Consider the following 22,894-nt stretch of genomic DNA (forward strand, 5'->3'; position numbering starts at 1 on the left):
AAGGCAATTAAACATCGATTATGAACTAGAAATACAAGGATAATCGATTATCTTAATTACATAATCGATTTTGGTTCCTTCAAACATCTTTTGTCCAAAAAATCTCACTGCATCTCAAAGCTAAGGGAATTATGGAGAATTAACATGTGCTATCGTGGTTTTCCCATGCTTTCTCTACACTTGAGGGAGGAAGAAAGAAAATAGAAACTTGTCATTCCATGCTCGCAAATCAGTGACATTCACCGGAAACTAACACAAAACCCACTCGCCTTTTCATCTGTATGAAAAGTGAACAACATAACCAAATAGAGGCTAAGTGAAGATGATGAACTAGTTTAAACCTCCAGGAGGTCGGGACGTCCTCCTAAATCTAGAGTGAATGGCAATAAGATGACCTTCAAAATAAGTCAACCCAAGAAAAAATAATGGTAGTGACATATATCAATATTATAGAATTTTATTACCATTGTTGAATGTAGACAAGGATTAATTTGATTGGATTTTTGGAATTCAATCATTCTTCTTAGTTGTCTTTATGAGTGATACGCATTAGAGAAAGTTCTTTTGTTTGTCTTCTTATTTATTTAATTTTTTTTATTTAATCAATGTAATTGCTTAGGCTACTATTGAGAGTTGCTTTATTTATTTATTTTTTGTATGAATTTGGTCTAATCTTTCCATATTTTTTTTATTTTATATTATTTTTCATATGATAACACGTAATATCACAAATAAATTTTATATAAAAAAATAAGACCTCGATTCTAAAATAATCTCACATTTAAATAATTTTACTTCCTATTCAATGCAAGATTTTTCCTTAAAATGTAAAATCGTGATATTTCAACAAAAAATATTATATTAACAAAAATAATAGAAAGACGAGACCCAAAATCAATGCTCAATATAAAGACCAAAGAGATATTATACCTTAATTAAAATAATGATGGATAATTAATTCACTAGGTAGTTTGATTTGATCTTCAATATACCCCATCTTTCACTAGGGTTATATTTACTTAAGACAACATTAATGATAATTAATATACTTAATAGTTATGATTTAGTTATAATTTAATTTGTACTATTAAATGTTCATTATGCTTTAGCGTTTGACTTTAATATTTTGTTTGGATTAGAGAATAGACTTACGATAATTTGAAGGGAAAATATGAAAAAAGTGAAAGTGTTTAGATTAAGGTAAATAGAGTAAAAAGTGTAGGGAAAGTTTGTGAGTGATGTGATGAGTGTGATTGAAATTGTATTTTTTTTAATTGATAAAAATATAAGTTTACACATTTGCCCTTGTATTTAAAAATTGTTGAAAAATTAATTTGATTGATTATTTGTGAATTATAATTATTTTGAATTAAAATATTATTTTTACTAATTGAAACATTATTTTTGGTACTACGTTAGAGCTAGCTTCGCAAAAAATATAAATGATGTAAAATTTATGGAACATATTTATGATTGTCAGAAACTTTATTTAGGACAAATTTGTAATTGTGAATTATTTATTTGTGAATTATAGGTGTATTCAATTAAAAGATTATTTCTAGTACTGTGTTGGAACAGATTATTTTCGATATTGTGTTGGAGCAGATTATTTTCAATACTATGTTGGATCTATAATTTTATAAAGAAAAAATATATATGAAATAAATATTAATACAATAAATTATAATCTATTAAAGCAAAATTAATAGATAAAGTTAATAGTGCATAACAAATATTAAACATACACTACAAATATATATATATATATATATATATATATATATATATATATATAAACATGAAATAATAATAATAATGTTACGGAAAATGATATGAATAATACATTGAAATATGTATCATTTTAAAAAAAGTCATGGAAGTCCTTAATTTGTTTTTCCATGTCGTCAATATGATCATGAACCTTGTCGAAATGTCTGTTCATGTTGAGGTTCATAGTTCGAATGGATAACTGCAATGCTTGGAATCCACTCAAGTTTTATGGTGACATTGTAGAGTAATCATGCATTGGAACCTGAGGTACACTGCAATCAACATGTTCCTTTGAAATGTTGGGTCGATGTCATCTTTATCATCTCTGTCATCCTCCTGGCCATCCCTTCCATGTTGCTAGACACCATATACCTGATGGATATTTAACTTTTTCATTGATTTTTTTTTTCAAAAAAGTGGCATCATCAAAGAACCTAAGATGCATGACCTTAGGGGGCACGATTGATCTGTGAGCAAAGCCTATCCCAAACTCCAGCATCTAGTTTTTGTTAGAAAAATCCCGAGAATGATTAAGGACGTCCTCAATACCGGGTACTAATGCATCAGGAATTGAATTATCAGCACGGTTTTCCCCTTACCCTGTCAATGACTGCATTGTCTCTTCGTAGATGAAGATGTCATTTCTACAAAACTCAGATAATATTCACAATTGCACTCAGTGAACATTTGCATAAAATTTTATGATAACAACCATATAACATAAAATAGATAAGAAATAATAATATGAAATACTTGAATACTCATATTGGTTGAAACAAACTTGAATTAAAGCATATTTAAATAAAAATGTGTATAGAATTTGTGTCATAAATAACATTATAGATCCGAAAACAAAAGCACATATGCATAATAAAATACAACCAAAATTTTACATAGTTCAACAATTTGTAGTCATTATCTTCAACACTTTTCTGGGTTTAACTTGAGGCGATACTTTGATATGGTAGCAAACAACTCTTCCAAATCCGCTACGTGCTGCCCTCTCTCGTGTGAAGTCACCACCATGTCGTCTACGTAGGCCTGCACGTTCCTTCCCAGTATGGGTGCAAGGACCTTGTCCATTACCCTCTGGTAAGTGGCGTCTGCATTCTTCAACCCAAATGGCATCACCTTGTAGCAGTAGCTGCTTGTCTCCGTCATGAACGTCGTTTTACTCTCATCCCTTGGATGCATCTTGATCTGATTGTAACCTGAAAATGCATCCAAGAAACTCAGCATCTTGCAGCCCGAGGCGTTATCCACTAACGCGTCAATGTTGGGTAGCGGATACGAGTCCTTTGGGCATGCCTTGTTCAAGTTTGTGAAATCGACGCACATCCTCCACCTCCCATTCGCCTTCTTTACTAGGACTACGTTGGCCAACCACTCAGGGTATTGTATTTCCCTGATGTGCCCGACACTTAGCAGTTTTTGCGTCTCTTCCTTCACGACGAGGCATCGTTCTTCGTTGAACTTCCTCCTTCTCTGTCGCACAGGGCGAACCTTGGCGTCCATGGTAAGATGGTGGCACAAAAAGTCTGGGTCGATGCCTGGCATGTCCGCCGCAGTCCATGCGAATGCATCTAGGTGGCGCGAGATCACTGCAGCTACCTCTTCTTGTTCTTTCTGGCTCAAGAGGCATCCTAATTTGAACACTTTACCCCCTATCTGCCTTTCCACCACGTTGTCTACTGGTTGGGGTCGCTCACCTTGCACGCTCTCTGAACAAGACTCATTATTGTGGTCCTCTTCTACAGGTGTCGCCCTATCTGATGCATCGGGCATCCCCCCCTCCGACGCTTCTTCCATGGGCGAGACCTCTGGGTATTCTTCTTCCATCGGCGAGGCATCACCGCCACTTTCTTCTGCGCGCACATCCTTTATAGGCGTCGCCCCTATGGGCGTGGCCTCAACAGGCGTGGACTCCACGGGCGTCGCCTCTGCCAATGCTTCTACCTCCATGCGCGAATCTGAAATGGGTGGTCGTTCAATCATCATGACCACGCCTCTCTTTGTCTTCAATCTATTTTCATAGCATTTTCGGGCCTCTTCCTGATCTGACTTGATTACAATCACTTTGCCACTAAGATCGGGTAGCTTCATCTTCATGTGGCGCGTGGAGGACACTGCCCTTAATCTGTTCAGGGCAGGTCTGCCTAACAAGATGTTGTAGGCTGAGTTGGCGTTGACCACCAAGTACCGGATGCTCTCGGTGCGCGATGCCGGTCCATCTGTGAACGTCGTCCTCAGCTCCAAGTAGCCACGTACCTCCACTAGGTTATCTGCAAACCCATACAAGCATCCAGTGTAGGGTCTCAACAGGTCAGGGGATAACTATAGCTTGTTGAAGGTTGACCAAAACATGACGTTTGCAGAACTGCCCTGGTCAACGAGAACCCTGTGTACCTTTCTTCCCGTTGTGACTATTGAAATGACCACGGGGTCATTATCATGTGGAACGACATCCCGCAGGTCAGCCCTTGTGAAAACGAGGTCTGACTCCCACGGGTCATCCGAAAACTCCTCAGCAACTGAACTCACTGATCTCAAATATTTCTTACGTTGAGAGGCAGTGGGTCCTCCTCCGGAAAAGCCGCCAGAGATGGTGTGTACTTCTCCGTGAGTCAGTATTTCGTGCGCTTGACCTTCCTCTGGTGTCGCTGTGGTTGTGGTTGTAGTAGACCCAGCGAGATAATCTTTTAGGAAACCATTATTCACAAGCTCATCCAACTGATAACCCAATGCTAAGCAGTTGTTAATATGGTGCCCGAATGCCTCGTGAAATTCGCACCATGATTCTTTGTGGGGTCCCAGCACCTTGTCAGACTTCACCGGTGGCCTTAACCTGTCAGCTATGTTGGGCACAACGATGAGGTCTTTAAGCTCCACCACGAAATTGTGCCTCAGAGGTCTATTCCCCTCTCTCCTTCCTTCTGCTCGACCCCTAGGCTGGGTCCTCCTTGCCTCGTAGGTGCGCTTCCTGTCTTGGCTTTTTCTCTTTGTGGCGGCTTCGTGGACCCTAGCAGGTTGTGTGCGCATGTGCGCTCTTTGGCGTGGGGGTGCAGCAGTTGTGCATTTCTCGTATGTCTCACCCTCAGAGGCAATGTGTTCTACCGCCCGACGCCTTATTTCGGCAAAAGTCTTGGGGCGGCTACGATTGAGTGACTTGCTGAAAGACCCAGGACACACCCCTTTCCTGAACGCGTACACGATCATGGGTTCGTCTGTGGTACCCACCTTCACCACTTGCGCCCCGAAGCGACTTATGTATTCTTTCAGGGTCTCACCCTGATACTGCTTCACGTCAAACAGGTCGTATGAAACTGGGGGCGAGGCCATGTTGGCTAGATACTGCTCTCTGAATAGCCGCGAAAGCTGTGTGAAAGACGTGATGTGACCCTCTGGGAGGCTGATGAACCAATCCATGGCCATCCCAGTCAAAGTGCTCATGAAGAGCTTGCACCTTACAGTATCAGAACCGCCTACCAACATCATCTGCGTGTGGAACGCAGTGAGGTGCGCCTCAAGGTCCTCCATCCCTGTGAAAGTTACTTTGGACCCCGTGAATGTGTTGGGGATTGTTGTCTCTAGGATCGCCTGTGAGAACGGTGTTGAGAATTCTCTTGGTGGGGTGGCAGTCTCAGGGTCGTCTACGTCGCGCCACCCGCAACGTAGTTCCTCGTTGGTGCGGTGGAGCTCATCGTTTCTCGCCTGAGATGCTGCAAGATCCGCCTGCATGCGCTCTTGCTCTACTTTAGATGTTGCCTTTGCTTCTTGCAATCCTTGCATCATGCCCATGAGTTGCTGCATGGTCATCTCTTCACTCCTAGCGCGTGCGAGCCTCATTCTCGTGGTTTTTGGAAGCCTTCCTGACTATCGTGCGATTTGAGAACTGGGACTAGGTTGGAAACTGCAACTGGAACTGAAAAACTGTGTGATGGGACTGATGTTTTATATCGGCCCCACGGTGGGCTCCAAATGTTCCCGCCGGTTGACCTGGGTCGTCTTTATGTGTGGCTTGTCCTCACGAGTTAGGGCACTTTCGTTCTGCTCCGTCTGTGAGTACCTGGAAATAAGTGAACAAAGGGGCGCCCTTGCGGCCGTTTGCACTCCGACGATCAAGTCAGCTAGCGAGAAACATTAAAGGTGACACACCTCCGTATCGGAACACCGTGAAGGGATGCTCTGAAGGTGGTTGTGAATACTGAGTGGCTAATACTGTGTGCCCTAATTGTCTGTGCGCACAGTGGGTGCACCGTGAAACAACTAGGTTTGTGGCTCTGTGTAAACTGTGAGAATTAGGTCAAAAAACTCGACCCCTCTTCAAACGTCCCAAGGCCCCTTTTTATACACCTCTCGCATTTAAAGCGCGTTAAAGCGCATTGAAAGTGTATAAAAATATGCCTTGAAACATTTGATACGTAAACTAAATTAACGCGTACCTTAGCGAACTTTCAGGAGAATATTGATATTCCAGTGCTTATTGCCACGTGTTCTTCTGACTTGATCGTTATTCTACGCAGAGAGCCTCACAGTGTCGTAACCCAACTTAGGGTTATTCCATTGTGCGAGTCCTCTTTCCTCGAAGAGCATCTGGCGCGTGGGGTGACTTTCTGGGTGCCAACTCAGACCCTATGAAGCCCAGACACGGACACGGGAACGGATACGACACGGACACGGACACGGAGATACGGCTAAATTGAAAATTATAGGACACGGGACACGGCTATGTATAAATTAAAATGTAGTAATATATTTTGTTATATGAAAAAAATCAAGAAAAACATTTATAAAAATGGTATAAAAAAAAAGATGTATTTATGTAAACCATAATGTTTAACTTTTACATTTATTCATCTTCATTAAAAAATATAATTTCTAATTCTGGTTCATCAAGAGATAAGCTAGCAATATCGAGAATTCCATTGTCATCCAATGAAAAGTCATCTCCTGCAATATCCCATAATTTAGTTTCCTCTTCTTTGTAATGTGAGGAGTTCCTTGAGAGAAGACGAAGATTACTATGGACAAATACTAGATCCTCTGCCCTTTTAGGTGTCATCTTATTTCTTTTTAAAGAATGTATAAAGGAGTAGGTACTCCAATTCCTCTCACAACAAGAAGAAGAACATGGTTGTCCAAGTAGTTTAAGAGCTATCTTCTGAAGTGTTGGTGCATGAACTCCATGAACAATCCACCATGATTTTGCATCCATTTGACCTCTATCATTTAAAGAGTCAGCATCATCAAAACCTTCTCTTCCATCTGAAAAGTTTGCGAACGCTATATTTACTTCTCTCCTTACAGCCACATCATCAAAGTACCTTATAAAACATTTCTTCCTTTCCTGAGTAAGTTCCTTATCTAGATGTGGGGCAACTCTGTGTGAATCTTCACTTAACCATTCATGACTATAATATCTACATAAAAAATATAAAAACATAAATTAACATAATATTATGTACTCAATAAAATATAAGAATAAAATAATATAACTATATTGTATTACCTTGGATTTAAAGAATGAGCCAGACAATGAAGTGATGTGCTACTCTTAGTCCAACGATCAATTAATATTAACTTGATTACCTCGAAAAATGATGAGTATTCAGCTTCTGTCTTCCTTTCATGATGGTATATGACCTTTTTCACATTTTCAATCATTGAATCCCACATTTCATATACTAAGTGAAGAGTAGCCATATCCGTATCTGTTTTTCTGAGTACATCATAAATAGGAGTAGTAAAAGCAAGTATGTAATCAACCTTCATCCACCAATTATCATTCAACAAAGTTTCTTTCACAAATTGTGCACTATCAACATTATCCTCTTTGTAAGAAGACCATTCATTATTAATAACCATCTCCTACAGCCCTTTCTTCAAACTTCTAAACCTTTTTAGCATGACTATGGTTGAAGCAAATCTTGTTGAAGCAACAGAAAGCAACTTCAATGAGTTGAAGTTATTGAACATTGATAATCTCATAGAGTGCCCCATAATAAAGGTTTTAATAAAGGTTGCATCATCAACAATTTGTGAGATCCAAGAACATTGTTGATAAGTATCACTATTTTTTTCGGTATTTTTTGCTGCACATATATTTTTCAATGCAAGATTCAAGGTGTGCACTACACAAGGAGTCCAGTAGATTGAAGGAAATTCTAATTCTATGAGCATACCTGCTGCCTTACATACAGATGCATTATCTGTTATAATTTGTACCACATTTTTTGGTCCAACCTCCATAATTACATCTCTGATGTGTTTAGCAATAAAATCTTTGTCCTTTATTTCACCAGACCCATCTACTGACTTCAAAAACATTGGTCCACTCTCAGTGATAGCCATAAAATTTATAAGTGGTCTTCTTTGAGGATCACTCCACCCATCACTAACAATGGTTACACCTTTTTGATTCCATGAGTTTCTTATAGGTTGCAGAAGATTTTCTACGTGTCTTCTTTCCTTTGAAAGTAAAGGACCTCTCAGTTTATTATATGTTGGCGGTACATACCCACTAAGATTAGAAGTATTAGCTGCAACAGAAAAGGCATTCCTATAATAAGGATTTCTTGCTAAATGAAAAGGTAGTCCTGAAGAATAAAACATCCTCGCAACTGCACAATCAACAGTATCCCTCCCTTGAATATTGAAAGCAGCTTGTAAAGAACCTTTCAGTTTTGGGTTAAGATCATTGTTGTTGCTCTGCTTTCCTTCATCAGATACATGTGGCAAAGGAACCTTCTTCTTTTTTGAGTATTCTATTTTCAATGATGCTTCATTATCTAATTTCTTGAACTCAACCAGTTTTGACGGCGTCACATTCGCACAAATTCTAACTCCTCCCCCCGTAATTCTTAACAAATGAGCTCTTACTCGAGTGTAAGATCCATTGAATGAAAAATCACACAAGCTACACTTGATCATATTATTTCCACCACCAGGAGTTTTCCTTAACTTTGAAACATATCTCCACAAAGGTTTTGTTTCATCTTCTTCTTCCGTAGTTTGATTGGATATATTCATCTTAATTTCCTATAACAAAATAAATTAAATATAAAAGATTTACTTACATATAAAAATCAAATAAATTGATTTAATAGAAACCAAATAAATTCATTTAATAGAAATCAAATAAATTCATTTAATAGAAATCAAATAAATTCATTTAATAGAAATCAAATTATAAATATAAAAAATAAAATACGTAGAAATTAAAGATGAATTATAATATATTTTATTCTTAAAAAGTATTCAATTATTATGTTATTTATTTAAGGTTATTTTATATTTTTTGTTTTAATATAATTATTAGAAAATAAATTATCTTCAATATTTAATATTTTTAGGTTAAAAGTTTAATTTACCTTTATAAAATATTTTTTTTAATAAAAATTTAAGTGAATATGTAAAATATAAAAATATTATTTTCATGTTAGTAATTTAAAAAATAAAATAAAATATTTAAATTATATAATAATACATAATATTATATAATTATATTTAAATTATTTGAAAATATTAAAAATTTAATAAAATAAATAAATTCAAAATTACTGTATCTTTATTCAGAATTACAATGATATATTTATATAATAAATTATATTTAAATTATTTGAAAATATTAAAACTTAAATTCAAAACTACTGTATTTTTATTCAGATCTACAATGCTGATTAAAATATTGAATAAAAAATAATCTTAATAAATATAATTATATATAAATTATTTGAAAATATTAAAAATTCAATAAAAAAATTAAATTCAAATTAATATTGTATTGTATGTAAATTATATGAAAGAGTATACCTTTATCTCTAACAATAATGGTAGTAGGTATGCATTTTAATGGCAAAGAAAAAAAATTTAAGAATTTTAACATTGGAATATGAAGAGATTTATTGAATGGACAATTGGGCAGTGTGAAAATTAAAACTAAGGATAGTCACTTACCTCTTTCCACCAGGTTGTCTTTTTTCTTTCTTTCTTCTTCCTTTCTTCTTCTCCAATGTTCACCACTTTACGCCTTCCACTTGAGTTCACCAATGCTCTGTTACTGGTTCTAACTCATATTTATAAAGTTTATTTTTTAAATTATAATTTTTTTTAAGAAACAAATATATTATTTATTCTTAATTTTATTTTTTTAGTTAAGATTTTCTGTGAAATAAGGAGTTTATTCGATATTTTAGTTAAGATTTTCTGTGAAATAAAGGTTTTATTTGAGATTTTAATTAAGATTTTATGTGAAATAATGGTTTTATTTGAGATTTTAGTTAAGATTTTCTGTGAAATAAGGGTTTTATTTGAGATTTTAGTTAAGATTTTCTGTGAAATAAGAGTTTTATTTGATATTTTAGTTAAGATTTTCTGTGAAATAAAGATTTTATTTGAGATTTTAGTTAAGATTATCTGAGAAATTAGGGTTTAAAGAGTGCACAGTGTCCGTCCGTCGTCCGTCCGCCGTGTATTAGGAGTGGACCGCGCGCCATCCGCCGTGTCGAAGGAGTGGGTCGTGTCTCCTCCGTCGTGTCCGGGAAGAGGGTCGTGTCTCCTCCGTCGTGTCCGGGAAGAGGGCCGTATCCGGCCCAGGCAGGTGCGTCCGACACCGCGTCGTGCACGCACCCGCCGCGCTCCCGTGTCGGCGGCGTGTCGGAAGCGGTAACGGCGTCATTTTCGCCGTGTCGGAGCTTCACAGCTCAGACCCCCCAACCTCTAGTCACTTCCCTTGGGAGTGTATCTACCTTCCTCTTGCACTACGCACGTGGTTTGCCCCTGGGCGTGGCCCTCTCATGGGTCGTATCTATCCCAGGGGCCTCCCAGCGGTGGCATGAGTACTTCACGAGTCAGGTTACTCCCTACTGGTACTAGAACTATGGCCTTGAAACCACCTTTCTCTTCTCTTTGTTACTGTTTTGGGCTACGTCTTAACCTGGCGACACCCTCTCCTGGCGACGCCTTACTTTGGCGACGCCTTCTCTTGACGACGCCTCATCTTGGAGATGCCTTCTCTTGGCGACGCCTCAAGCGGTCAGTCTGTTGACTTCCTTCTTTGTACTCCTCGAGTGGTCTCACTATATGTTGACTTTGACTTTGGTCAACGCCCGGGGACGGGATGGTACATTTATAAAGTTTAAATAATATATAAACAAACACGCAATATATAAACAAATAACATCCCTACAAGAGAAATTGAATTTGAGACCACGTCCCTTCCGTATTCAGATTTTCTATCCTAGGGTGTTATTAAAACTTAAATTTAGCTTCCCTTACCTCAATTGTTTGTTTTCCAAGCAACTTCTAGAATTTTATTTCCCACAATCTGGATAAGCTTCAAGATTTACGGGCCTAAAGAAAGTTATCCAAACAGAACAAAAATTCAGTATATAATAGAATAAGTTGAGAGGATTAAACTTCTCAACTGACCCCACCAAGATTGATGACTAAATCCTAAGGAAAAACAGATAACAAAGGATATTTAGAGTAAAAATGAACTTACTCTATTTGAAAATCTGATCGGGTAGAAATGTTCTTTAACTCGCCAGCTACAACGTGGTATGATCAGATTTTAAAATAGATGAAGATTGGAAGAGAAAATTAAGAGAGAGGGAGAGAAGAGAATATAGAGAGAGGGAGAGAAGAGAATATAGAGAGAAAGAAGAAAAAGGATGGAAAGAAAGCTTCTTTACTCTCTTTTTTTTTTTGTCTTTTATTCCGTTGTTACATAATATATGTTTTAAAAGTTTAGAAATTTATATTTTTGCTTAGTATAAATGTGGTGATTTAAAAGTTATTTTCTTTCTTTGTGTGATTTTTATGCATGTGAGTTTTATATAAGTATTTTGAGTAGGAAGGTAGAATATGAGAATTCAAGTTACAATTACTAACTTACAACTTCAAAATTTTGAATTTTCATTTTTTTTAATGTCAGAGAAATTTTTTCTAACAATTTTAAAATTAGAAATGTTGCTATGAATATTTATTAGTCATCAATTCAATCAAATTCTTCATTTATTAGATTGGAGAATGAGTTTCGGTGATGAGTAACCAACCCACTTGCTAATATAATATAATATATTTTTAATTTTAATTTATTGTTTATATATCTTATAAAAACTAAAGATTAAGAAAAGTCACACATATTAAATATCATTTTCAGTTTTTTCTTATCTTATTCTCCTTATCAGAAAGTTTCTTAGAGCACTTTCAGTGGATAACTTATTTATGACTTCTTTAAAATATTCTTTATAAATATTAAATTTTTATGTCATAGTTAAGAAATTTATCCACCTTTTCTGTAATAGTAAAGTAATTATAAATTCAATTTTTTCATTTTTGTTAAAAAATATTTATACGAATTAATTCTGAAAAATAAATAACGCCGAGTTTCAATAAGAAACATTATCAAAAACAAGTTCTAAAGATAAAAATATTTTTATATTTTCTCACATTTAGTTTAAGATTTGATTTAATTTTTTTACATGTATTATTTAATTATATATATAATATAAATATTAAAAAGTTACAAAAATAAATTGTCAAACAATTTTTGTTTCGATTGAGTTTTATGACACCTGTGAAAACATCCAACCCCTTGAATTGATTAATAAATTTGAAAAAACTCAACCTAATCTTATTATATCTTATTATTTATTTTATTTTATATTATATTGTAATATTTATTCATCATTGTCTCAATTCCTTATCTAGCACCATTTACACTTTTATTTTTTTAATTAGCACTTTTTTGTTTTTATTTCCCTATCTAGCATCCTTTTATTTTTTATTTCTCTATCTAGCACTATTTCAAAAAATAAATAAAATAATAATAAATTTATTTTTTTGATAATTTTAATTTTGAATATATTAAAAAATAAGTATTTTTAATGTTTAAAATAGTTAGAATATAATTAATGAATAAAGAAATGAGTTTTTACAAAATAAAAATAAAAAAGTAATAAATTAAAAATATTTAGTTTAATTTTTTTTAAGAATGAAGAAAATAAAAAATTAAACTCTACAACAACATAAAAGTTGAATCTATAAACATAAATTAGTATTTAGTTTTATTATTATTGATGATGTAATCATGTTAATTTCAAGTAAAAAATACAGGACATAATTATAAAAAAATCAAAGTCAATTAGTATTAATTAATATTGAGCGCATAAATATGTTAATTATTGATGATGTAATATTGAATCTATAAACATAAATTAGTATTTAGTTTTATTATTATTGATGATGTAATCATGTTAATTTCAAGTAAAAAATACAGGACATAATTATAAAAAAATCAAAGTCAATTAGTATTAATTAATATTGAGCGCATAAATAATATTGAAGTGTCTATCTATCCTAAATGAAAAATCCTAATTAAAATTATCAAAAAAATAATAATTTATTATTTATTTATTTATTTTTGAAATGGTGCTAGATAGGGAAATAATTTTTATTAATTTTTATTTCCCTATCTAGCATCCTTTTATTTTTTTTATTTCTCTATCTAGCACTATTTCAAAAAATAAATAAAATAATAATAAATTTATTTTTTTGATAATTTTAATTTTGAATATATTAAAAAATAAGTATTTTTAATGTTTAAAATAGTTAGAATATAATTAATGAATAAAGAAATGAGTTTTTACAAAATAAAAATAAAAAAGTAATAAATTAAAAATGGCAGAAAAAAAAAAGAATAACTAGAAACATAAAAGATATAAAATAAAGGCAAAACAAAATAAGATAAAGATAAAATATATAAAAAAATCCAAATAAGATAAATATAAGAGATATAAGACGATACTAAATAACTATATGTTGATCATAAAAAGGAAAATAAATGAAAGATGATCATTCATTTAATATTTTCTTCAATGGTACATTAAATAGTTTGTGCGAAATGAAACATAATTAATGACGAGAAGTGCACAATCTAGTAATGTTGGGACAGGTTCTTTGTGTGTGTCCTGGTGTTTGACAATATGAACATTTTTTTGTTCAATCGTGTTGTTCTCTTATGTCCATATCAATCCTTATTGAACTTGTTTTTTTTTAATAATTATGTTATGTATTTTTTACTTGAAATTAACATAATTACATCATCAATAATAATAAAAATAAATACTAATTTATATTTACAGATTCAACTTTTATGTTGTTGTAGAGTCTAATTTTTATTTTCTTCATTCTTAAAAAAATATTTTTTAAACTAAACATTTTAAATTTATTACTTTTTTTTATTTTTATTTTGTAAAAACTCATTTCTTTATTCATTAATTATATTTCTAACTAATTTAAACATTAAAAATATTTATTTTTTAATGCATTCAAAATTAAAATTATCAATTTTCTTTTAAATTTATTATTTATTTATTTATTTTTGAAATGGTGCTAGATAGGGAAATAAAAAATAAAAGGGTGTTAGATAGGGAAATAAAAACAAAAGGGTGTTAGATAGGGAAATAAAAACAAAATGGTGCTAGATGGGGAAATAAAAGTGTAAATGGTGTTAGATAGGGAATTTACCCACAAAAGGGTGCTAGATAGGGAAATAAAAACAAAAGGGTGCTAGTTAGGGAAATAAAAGTGTAAATGGTACTAGATAGGGAATTTACCCATACATCATTAGTAATAAAAAATTTAAGGTAAAATATGTTTTTAATCACCGTACATTTTTTAATATTCTTTTGTATTTTTTTTTTAGTTTTTGAAATTTCAGCTTGTTATTAACAAATTAAATTATACTTAAAAAAGTACATTTAATTAAAAAATGTGTATTTTTTTTAAATACACCAAAATACACAAATGTATGCATTGTAAATTTCACTATAACACGTTCATAGGTGTACTTTTTCTATCTCATGATAATGGATGTCCATGACGATTTTCAAAGATGAAATACTTGTCTTAAGTCTTATCGAACATTTAAGTGTTGAAAATTACTTGTTTGTTATCAAAATTAACTTGAAATCGTGACACCAAATGATTTTAGGTTGAAAAAAATTTAGAAGAAATGTGACGCATAAATGTATTGTTTTAAAAATTCGTCTTCGGCATCTAATTTTACATGTTAAAGATGTATGTTTTAATGAGAGAAGAATACTGTAAAAAGAAATTACAAAATGTGTGTGCATATTTTTGTGTTACAATGTTGTTTTACATGCAAAACACATGTAGATTTTTTATTATAGTGAAATGTGTGTTTTTGTATTATACCTTGCTATCGATGTAAACTCTTATAGAACTATATTTTATTTAAAATTATTTAAAATTTAAAAAAAGAGTTAAAATTAACTTTTTGTACGGAGTTAATGGGAGAATTTGGCAAAAAAGAATAAAGTGTTGAGCGTTGTAACCTTAATATTTGTAAAAACATAGAAGAGGTCCAAATGTTCCTTTCCAGCGTAATGGATGTAGATGTGAGCTGTGTGGGATTTTGAAACGGACAGGCAGACAAGTTTTCATGTGACATTTTTGAATTTTTTTGATTTTAAGATAAGAATAGAGCAGTTTAATATCCCTACATCTTATGCACTTGTACACAACATCACCAACACAACTTCAATTTCCACCTATCCTCCAATACTAGATCCATTCATTCCGCCCAATAATTTCATCGCAGCTACACACACAAATTTTAACACTTTTGTTTCTTTTGCAACACATGCTTCTTCTCACATCTTCACCCAATCCATAACTTTTAACATCAGGACCAAAATATGAATTTTACATTAAAATATTTTCTAGATCTAACAACCAAATATCGGATAACTATTTTTCTATATCTCACTTGTGTCAGACGTTGTACACCTAAACTCTATAAGCATCAATAAGTCGGTGGAACTCTTGTGTTAGAGTCTCAACCCAATCACAATTTCTCCCACCAAGTCCAGAATACTCATCACTGTTTCTTTCTCTACCTCCCTACCTCTACTCTACTTCTATAGCTTCTTATTGCATAGCTTACTATCACACTCTATATTTCTTAAAATACCAAAAATACTTTTTTTATAGAAATTGATATAAAAAATAATGAAAGTTAAGAATGAAAATACTTTATCAAAAATATTTTTATTTTATTAATGTGTTTCAGAATAGATGATCCATCAGATTCTATAATTTAAAATATATTTAAAAAAAAAATATATTTCAGATTATAGTTTCATCAAAATATTTTCGTCAAAAATACCTTTTAAATTATATAATCTAGAATATATAAATTAAAAAAATACATTTCGAATTATAAAATCTAAAATGTATTTTTGATCCGAAAATACATTTAAAATTTTATAATTCAAAATACACTTTTTTAAGAAAAAAACACTTTAAATTATAGAATATGAAAGATATTTTTAAATATGAAGATATCTTTGAGATTCCAAAATATGGGATGTATAAATAAAGAGATATATTTTGGATTGTAAAAGGTATTTTCATAGAGATCCTACAATCCAAAATGTATATTTTAATGACAAAAATAGTTTTTTCACTTTGCCTATAGACATGTTAGGAGAAGTTAGGAAGGTGCAGGAAGAAATAGTCAATGATCACAAAGCTCAAGGTTCAAATCCAACATCTAGCACATAACTACAAGCCTTTACCCATTGAAGTGTATTTAGAAACCCTAATGGTTGATTCTCCCCACACCAGATCAATTCAAATCTGCGCCCAACACACTAAGGTGAAATGTCCGTTTTTCTCTTAATAATTTAAAAAACTTTGTCTTCCGAATATTCATATCCGTAAGTTAAATCACAAAGTTTCGGATATGCAAATCTAGAACTAATATATCACTTCTGGATGTGGCCATCCGAGAGCTTACCTGGACAGCATAAATGACCTTCTGAATGCCAAGATCCGTAAGCAAACATAAATGAGTTCTGGATCTCAATCCTTAACACCATTTACAGCACACCATTTCAGACATGGAAATCCAAAAATCATAACTCACTTTTGGATATGGTCATCCAAAAACTTAAATGAAGCACGAAAATGACCTTCTGGATATCTAAATCCAGAGTATATAACAACCACTTATGGGTTTCTACATCCCTAAACAAACATGAAGCCTTCTGGATATCCGGATCTGGTAACAGCTCAATACCATTATTAGCTAAAATGCAAAATGTAAATGATTTTCCTTTTCTCAAAAAATATTTGCATCGCACCTAAGAGTAATGACTTCACTCCACCACCACAACAACCCACTTCACCACCACCACCTCTACTCAAAATGCACAACACAATAGAAAACACTCCTTGCAGTTTTTTTCAAAACAAAGAAGATAAGGACAATGTTAGGTTTAGGGTTTATGTTGGGTGCATGTGTTAAATGATATGGTGTAGGGAGAAACAACCAACCCTCATTTTCCAACTACAAAATTTATCTATTATAAAAAAAAGATATTGCATTTTCTTTACTAATCTTATATCAAAACATCCTATAAAAGTAACCAAGTTTAAGATATTGGGGGTGATTTTTACTTTAACCACTTGGGTGTTTCTTCCTGCACCACTACATTTTTCTTCCTGCACTCTTATATTTTTAAAAGTACCAAAACTAGCCTTGCCGTTTTTATTTGAAAAGGCACCATTACGGTGTTTATAGATTTCCAAAAATTGCGTTCCGAGATATTTATGGATTGGTGGATCCGGAATGTATTTTTTTTTTTACTTATGGATTGATGGATCCAAAATGTATTTTTTTAACTTATAGATTGGTGAATCCGAAATGTATTTTTTTGACTTATGAATTGTTGAATCTGGAATGCATTTTTTTGACTTATGGATTGGTGGATCCGGAATGCATTTTTTTTACTTTTGATGTTTGATTGTGGTTTTCAATAATTTGTTGGAATTTCATGGTAAGATGTTAATTTGTAAAAGTATGGACAATATCGAAGGATTTGTTGAACTTCACTATTAATCAATTTGAAGACTCATTGGAAAACATAAACATAAATATTTATATCCAATCACCAAAGTTTGGTCTTCATATATAGTTATTGGGTTATAATCGAATTCATAAATCAATAAGTTGTCAACAGTGACTCATCCACTGGATTGTAGAATATTGAAGTGGTGCAGAAGAAACACCCAAAGTATAATTGTACCTGTGTGGATGACGAAGTCTGAGTAATGTTGATCCACTCGATACACAATTCGTTGTTGTGCTAGTAGTCTATGAATTCTTCAAAGTTCTTCCTCTCTCACGCACGTGCTCCGTTGGTAGGTGGGGGTACCTGCGATTGCACTCTGACACTCAAGTCAGTGCTAGTGATTAGTTTTGTTCTCTCAGGATATGAAAAACGTACATTTTCCCCCTTCAGAAGTCTCTTTTATAGGTTGACTTGGGCCTTCACTCGCGTGGGCCAGATAACCAGTTTTCCAAGACATGTGTAGTGGTCATCAGGTCTTGTGTAGTGGCTTCCTGATATTACGGAAGTGTGTTTCGAAGTTTCCTTGACTCATTCAACGTTAGTTGTAACTGCTTTCTTGCCACATATTTATAACATTATATTATTAATTCATGTCTTGGGCCTTAAATGCATAGCAGAGATGTGACAAGAGGTGACATTTGGCAGAGCCGCCATTTCACGTTGCACTGTTTCATCAGATGCCTTTGACGGTGGAGATTGCGTGTCATTTCACATGCCGGATGGTTTTGATCATTAGATCATACTAGATCCAACAATGTTGGACGAATGAGGAGGATTTCTCTCTCTTACTGTGATGGCTATAAATAGCACTTTGCTGAGAAGTTTGAAGGTTTACACTTTCTCTTCTCTTGCAAGGATTACGCTATTTGCTCCGAGTGCCGAGTCCATTGCGAGTGCCAAGTTCGTTTCCAATCAAGGTTAGTAATGCCATCTCCAGTAGAGTCCTCCAATAGTGTTACCCGTGTCAATTCGTCCGTGACTCGCACTGCATCTAGTAGCGCGAGTTAGTCGTCGGACAACCCAAGCTACGATTGGATTGATCCGTCAGTCCTCAAAATCCTAACTAGGATTAGGACTTCCGATGATTTAGATAAATTCCTTTCTGCGAATGATGATTTTTTGGCGCCTGACTTCCCATCTGAGGCAATAACCGCGGACGTTTGCGGCGTGACCGACCGTGTGTGCCACAATCGGGAAAATGTGCCGCATGACTTCTTTTTTGTGTATAATACGTTTTTTGCCAACCTACACGTTACCTTTCCTTTTGATAAATTTACTATGGGAGTCTTTCAAATTCTTAATGTTGCGCCCACGCAATTGCATCCCAACTCGTGGGAAATTCTTCAAGCATTCTGAGTGTTATGCCATGTTTTCAAACTTGAGCCTACCCCTGAGTCGTTTTTGTACTACTATAACACGCATCCAATTACCCATGTAAGCTGGTTGTCATTGTCTAGCCGACCAGGGAATGTCCGTTTCGCTGCCTTTACCACCTCATATAAAAATTTCAAAGAAAATTACTTTAAGATTTTTGTGGAACCTGACGGTCGAGACCTCTTTTACAATGCGGATGGGACGACCAAATTTCCCTTCAATTGGACAGAGAAACCCACCAAACTTGGTAGTTGGTTGCGGAAGTCGTTGCCACCCTTCGACAAGGAGATTATAATAGTCACTAACCAGTTGCCCTGTAAACTGCCCACCCGAGAATTGGTAGCTTTGTATGGGTCGTCCAAAAAGTGGGTATATTTAAATGGTATGTGAATTTCTTTACGTTCGGTCGTTCTTCTGCTAAGTTAATATGGTTTAATTGTACATGTATTTTGCAGATATTATTCTGAAGATGGATCCCTCCTTGAGCAAGTTTATGAGTAACCTCAAGCGTCAAGCGGCTGGGCAGAAGATTAGTGCTGGGGTTGAAAACGCAAAAACTGATATAGAGGTTGTGCCGTTTGTGGTAGCGGTCGCTCCGGTCGGTAATCGAAAAAGAGGGCGTCCACCAAAGACGCAAATCAGCCTGGAAGTGGGATCGTCGTCCGGCAAGCCAATTACCATGCTTGGTTTGTCGATAAGAGTTGCCCCCACCATGCAATTCGACCTTCGTCCCGAAGATGAGGGTGTGCTGGCGGCCATTCTCACTAAGGACTTAATAGAGAAATGGTGGAATTACAATGTCGGGCGGCAGTTGTGGGTATAGCCATTGGCGACGAGCTAAATAGGGCCCAGTCGGTCGTAGTTCCCAAGCTGAAAGTGAAGCTCGAGAACTCAGCCCTCTCTTTAAAGAATGCCATAGAGAGTGTGGAGGCCTGCTGAGAGGAGATGCAAAAGAAAGAGCAACTGGCCAAGGAGGAACAAGAAGGATTGAAGGCAGCTCTTGCCAAGGTGATGGTCGAACGCGATCAGCTTGTAAAGGAAAAATCTGAAGGCAAGGCTCATAGAGAATCTCTGAATGTTGAACTGGAGAAATGCCAAGAGTTTATGTTGTGAATTAGCGAAGAGAGCTTTAACCAAGGCGTTCGTTAAGTGGCTTTCTTCCATGGTGTACCGACCGAGAACTCGCGGTATGACCTAGAAAAAGACGTTGTGAACGGCCAATTCGTGCCGCTTGGGGAAGGTGTTGATCAAGTGATGGAAGACCAACAAATCGAGGTTGCACAGCCGGACCAATCCATCGAAATTATTTGAATTAGAATATCCTGGAACCGGGTTATGGGTTTTGAACAATTTTATCGCACTTTTAATTGTTTTAGCTTGAATTGCCTTGAACAATTGCATTTATGATTGTCATTTTATATAATTATGTTTCTGTTAAGCAATGTTGATCGTATGTTTGACCGAGTGCTTAAGTTATTTGTTTTTTACCAAAGATTTGGCAAATAATGCTTAAGTTATTAATTTCTAACCGAACGCTTTCGTAAATAACAATTAAAATTTAATTTCGGACCGAATGTCTCGGTAATTTCAGACCAAAGATTTGTTAAATAATCCTTAAGTGATTAATTTCGGATCGAACGCTTCGGTAAATAACGATTAAGTTATTTAAGTTACTTGTTTCTGACCAAAGATTTGGTAAATAACACTTAAGTTATTAATTTTGGACAGAACGCCTCAGTAATTTTGGACCGAACGTCACGGTAATTTTGGACCAAAGATTTGGTAAATAATCCTTAAATGATTAATTTCAGACCGAACGCTTCGGTAAATAACGATTAAGTTATTTAAGTTACTTGTTTCTAACCAAAGATTTGGTAAATAACCCTTAAGTTATTAATTTCGGACCGAACGCCTCGATAATTTTGGACCAAAGATTTGGTAAATAACCCTGAAGTGATTAATTTCGAACCGAACGCTTCGGTAAATAACGATTAATCGTATACGCTTTTGAGAAATGATTTTTAAAGTGCCTCATTAAAACCTTCTCGGTCAAAAACCCTCCTTAGGGATAAACAACCGAGTGAGGAAAGAGTACACTAGTGTTTATTCATCAGCTGTAATAAAATTTGAGATGCGTGGCATTTCACGTTCTCGGTACAGATTTTCCTGAAAAATATTCTAAATAATATGTCGTGTCGGTACTTGAAGCTTCATGGCTTTACATTCGAGTTATACCGCCTTGTTACCCGCATTTTACACGCTTTTTCTCGTATTATGCACTTGTCCCTTAGTTCGTTGATAAGGTCAAGGTCGACCAACAAGCTTTCTTTATTTAAATCCAAATATAACATTTGTCGTCGTAATGAAGGTTTGCCTATCTCGACTGGAATCATGGCTTCGGTGCCGTACGTCAGACTATAGGGCGTCTCTTGAGTTATAGATTGCGGGGTACACCGGTAGGCCCACAGAACCTCCAGAAGTTCCTCAGTCCAACTTCCCTTGGCTGAACCAAGTCTCTTTTTAAGCTCGTTGAGGATGACTTTATTGGCGGCCTCTGCTTGGCCGTTGGTTTGTGGATGCTCGACCAAGCTCGCAATGTGTTTGATGTTGAGTTTTTCGTAGAATTCTGCTAACCCTTGGTCGGTGAATTGTCGACCATTATCGGTGATAATAACCTAGGGTAGATTGAATCGACAAACGATATTCTTCCATACGAAATTTTGGACATTTCGAGCAGTTATGGCTGTCAAGGGTTCGGCCTCGATCCACTTAGTGAAGTAATCGATGCCGACCAGTAGGAATTTACATTGCCCCTTGCCAAGTGCAAAGGGTCCAATTATATCCATTCCCCACTTTACGAATGGCCATGGAGACAAGATATGATGTAGATTCTCGGGCTTCTGGTGTGACAAGGTGTCATACTCTTGGCACATTAAGCACTTCCGAACGAACTCTGTACAATCCCCTTGCATGGTCAGCTAATAATACCCAACCCGTAACACCTTGACAGCCATGGTTCGCACTCCAGAGTGAATTCCGCATATCCCCTCGTGCAACTCGGTCATCACTTAAGTGGTTTGTTCAGGAGTAAGGCACTTTAAGAGTGGACGAGTGTATCCGCGCCTATAAAGGTCTTGGTCAATGAGTACAAACCGAGTGGCATGTTGCTTCATCGTTTTCACTAAGTGCAGGTCACATACCCCATCCATTAAATACTGTTTGATGGGGGTCATCCAATTTGGCTGAGTGTCAGTCGCCATACATTCTTCTTCACTGAAACTGGGCTTGGTTAACGTGACGTGTACGACTGACCGATGAATTCCTTTCTGTTTGGTGGTGGCCAATCGCGATAGGGTGTCCGCACGAGTGTTATTTTCTCGTCGGACGTGTTGGAACGATACTTCCTTGAATTTGGTTAACATATTTCGATTGAAATGAAAATACTGCTGAAGCAAAGTTTCCCTTACCTCGTATTCTTCTATAAGTTGTCCGACCACGAGCCGCGAGTCGGTTTGCAAATTAATTTAGTTACTTCTAATTCATTGGCCAGGTAAAGCCTGGCTATGATGGCCTCATACTCGGCCTGATTATTTGAAGTTTTGAACTCAAATTTCAGATCCTGCTCAACAACAATTTCACCTGGTCCTTCCAATACTACTCTTGCGTCGCACGATCGACATTTTGAAGAGCCATCTACATATAAAATCCACTTAGAATGTTTGTCTTCAGCCGATTGTGGGGTTAGTTCTACTGCGAAATCGGCGAGGGCCTGAGATTTACCTGCCCCCCGGGCTGATATTGAATAT

At 35.1% G+C, this 22,894-nt stretch overlaps 3 protein-coding genes across 3 annotated transcripts; all 3 read right to left on the bottom strand.

The window, feature by feature from the left end:
* Positions 1-2,691: 2,691 nt before the first annotated feature.
* LOC137839209 (uncharacterized) lies at positions 2,692-5,580 on the bottom strand. The gene is made up of 4 exons (XM_068648334.1): positions 5,261-5,580; positions 4,149-5,179; positions 2,982-4,052; positions 2,692-2,873 (listed from the first exon to the last, which is right to left on the bottom strand). Exons 1-4 carry the CDS (start codon positions 5,578-5,580, stop codon positions 2,692-2,694), a joined length of 2,604 nt encoding a protein of 867 aa, XP_068504435.1.
* A 1,039-nt stretch (positions 5,581-6,619) lies between these two features.
* Positions 6,620-7,635, bottom strand: LOC137839210 (uncharacterized). Its single transcript, XM_068648335.1, has 2 exons — positions 7,280-7,635; positions 6,620-7,190 (listed from the first exon to the last, which is right to left on the bottom strand). Exons 1-2 carry the CDS (start codon positions 7,633-7,635, stop codon positions 6,620-6,622), a joined length of 927 nt encoding a protein of 308 aa, XP_068504436.1.
* A 3-nt stretch (positions 7,636-7,638) lies between these two features.
* On the bottom strand, positions 7,639-8,799 carry LOC137839211 (uncharacterized). Its single transcript, XM_068648336.1, has one exon. The coding sequence runs from the start codon at positions 8,797-8,799 to the stop codon at positions 7,639-7,641; it is 1,161 nt and encodes a 386-aa protein (XP_068504437.1).
* Between the last annotated feature and the right edge of the window lie 14,095 nt (positions 8,800-22,894).

This window comes from Phaseolus vulgaris, chromosome 3 (assembly GCF_000499845.2).
Source record: "Phaseolus vulgaris cultivar G19833 chromosome 3, P. vulgaris v2.0, whole genome shotgun sequence".
Lineage (NCBI taxonomy): Eukaryota > Viridiplantae > Streptophyta > Magnoliopsida > Fabales > Fabaceae > Phaseolus > Phaseolus vulgaris.